This window comes from Buceros rhinoceros, unplaced genomic scaffold (assembly GCF_000710305.1).
Source record: "Buceros rhinoceros silvestris isolate BGI_N320 unplaced genomic scaffold, ASM71030v1 scaffold29781, whole genome shotgun sequence".
Lineage (NCBI taxonomy): Eukaryota > Metazoa > Chordata > Aves > Bucerotiformes > Bucerotidae > Buceros > Buceros rhinoceros.
The window spans coordinates 343-1,653 of record NW_010393355.1 but is presented as its reverse complement, the minus strand read 5'-3'; the positions used below and the strand labels follow the sequence as shown (position 1 = coordinate 1,653).

At 40.5% G+C, this 1,311-nt stretch overlaps 1 protein-coding gene across 2 annotated transcripts in view; it reads right to left on the bottom strand.

The window, feature by feature from the left end:
- NDUFS1 (NADH dehydrogenase (ubiquinone) Fe-S protein 1, 75kDa (NADH-coenzyme Q reductase)) overlaps nucleotides 1-1,066 on the bottom strand; it is a 13,434-nt gene extending 12,368 nt beyond the window's left edge. For both annotated transcript variants that reach the window (XM_010144810.1, XM_010144811.1), the window contains exons 1-2: nucleotides 1,003-1,066; nucleotides 683-774 (exon numbers count right to left, since the gene is read on the bottom strand). In XM_010144810.1, coding sequence (XP_010143112.1) covers nucleotides 683-774; nucleotides 1,003-1,066 — 156 coding nt within the window. The remainder of the gene's footprint in view (nucleotides 1-682; nucleotides 775-1,002) is intronic.
- Nucleotides 1,067-1,311: the final 245 nt, after the last annotated feature.

Below are 1,311 nucleotides of genomic sequence, written 5' to 3'. Positions count from 1 at the left end.
TTCCTGCTGGGGGCAATCTAATACCTAAATAAGTAACTTCTATCCAACAAATGAGGGACGTATCTTTAAATAAACAGTATATACTTTAATGTTCTAACTCACCATACCACATCTCCATGTCTTTACAAAGACATTTAATGTCCTTGTAAAAAGAAATTAGACTGAAAAAATATCTACTTGAAACTTCGACCCGAAAAGCAACAATTCTATGTACGGGCTGGGAGATCCAGGTTTCATCTCTTCCAACACCAAAATGAGCATTCAGAATCGTGAACTACCAACCAAACAGGAGACACGTTCCCTCATTTACCTGGGACACCACTTCAATAAAATACAAAAACACAGGTTCCAAAAGACCACCGGGTCACATAGAGTTCAGAGCTAGAATTCCAAGCAGAATTTATCAGTCTGTTATTGTATTGCATAAATTTTTGCATTTGGGATTCATGCTGCCTGCTGTTTCTTTCAGGCAATCATGGCACTAGCTGCTTTTTCAAAAACTGAACTCCCCAAAGGACTTCTGCCGCACGAAATTATATCACAGCCACTGAAAACACCCCTAAAGAACTCCAAGAAACAATGTAAGGGAGGGTGTGTGGTGATGGTGCTATATAGACTAGAACATGCTGCCAAGAACTGAGATGGGGCGTCCAAGAAAGATTCAGCATGCCACTCCCCACACCTGAAGTACTGTGGTTCCTGGGTTCACCAGTACAGGATGACCATCTACAAACACCTCTATTTGGTTGCTGGCTGCTGTTGCAGTTGTACGCCCTGAGAGACATGGAAAAAGAAAATAAAAACTTTCTGTTACTGCTCAAACAGTCAGATCCCATGCTCATCTTACAGTTATACAGTACTGATACAATTCCAGCTCTAGAAACAGTGCTACAGAGTTCCAGAGCTATAAATGAAGTATACAGACATGCCCTTCAATAAGTCAATTGCGCATACCTAATTTTTATCACCATACAGACACACACATAAACTAGAGACACTTACCGCACACTCTGGACGACTGGGTGACCCCAGCTAAGGTCCTGCGGACAGCAGGTAGTCGAAGCATGGTGCTTTGGTAAAAAGGAAAACAGTACTGAGTTTCTAACAGTTCAAATGTTTTAAACAGGCAGAGAAAAATTTCTACACCAGTTGTAAAAAAGAAGGTATGCACCTGTATGTGCAAAGTTACAAGAGAATAAGAAGTTACTTTCTTAAACTACAAGATATGGTTCTCTTTGTAACTATCTGTATTTCATACACACGTTAAACCATTAAAAATGGTGAACGTCACGACGATAAACAGCTGGCAGC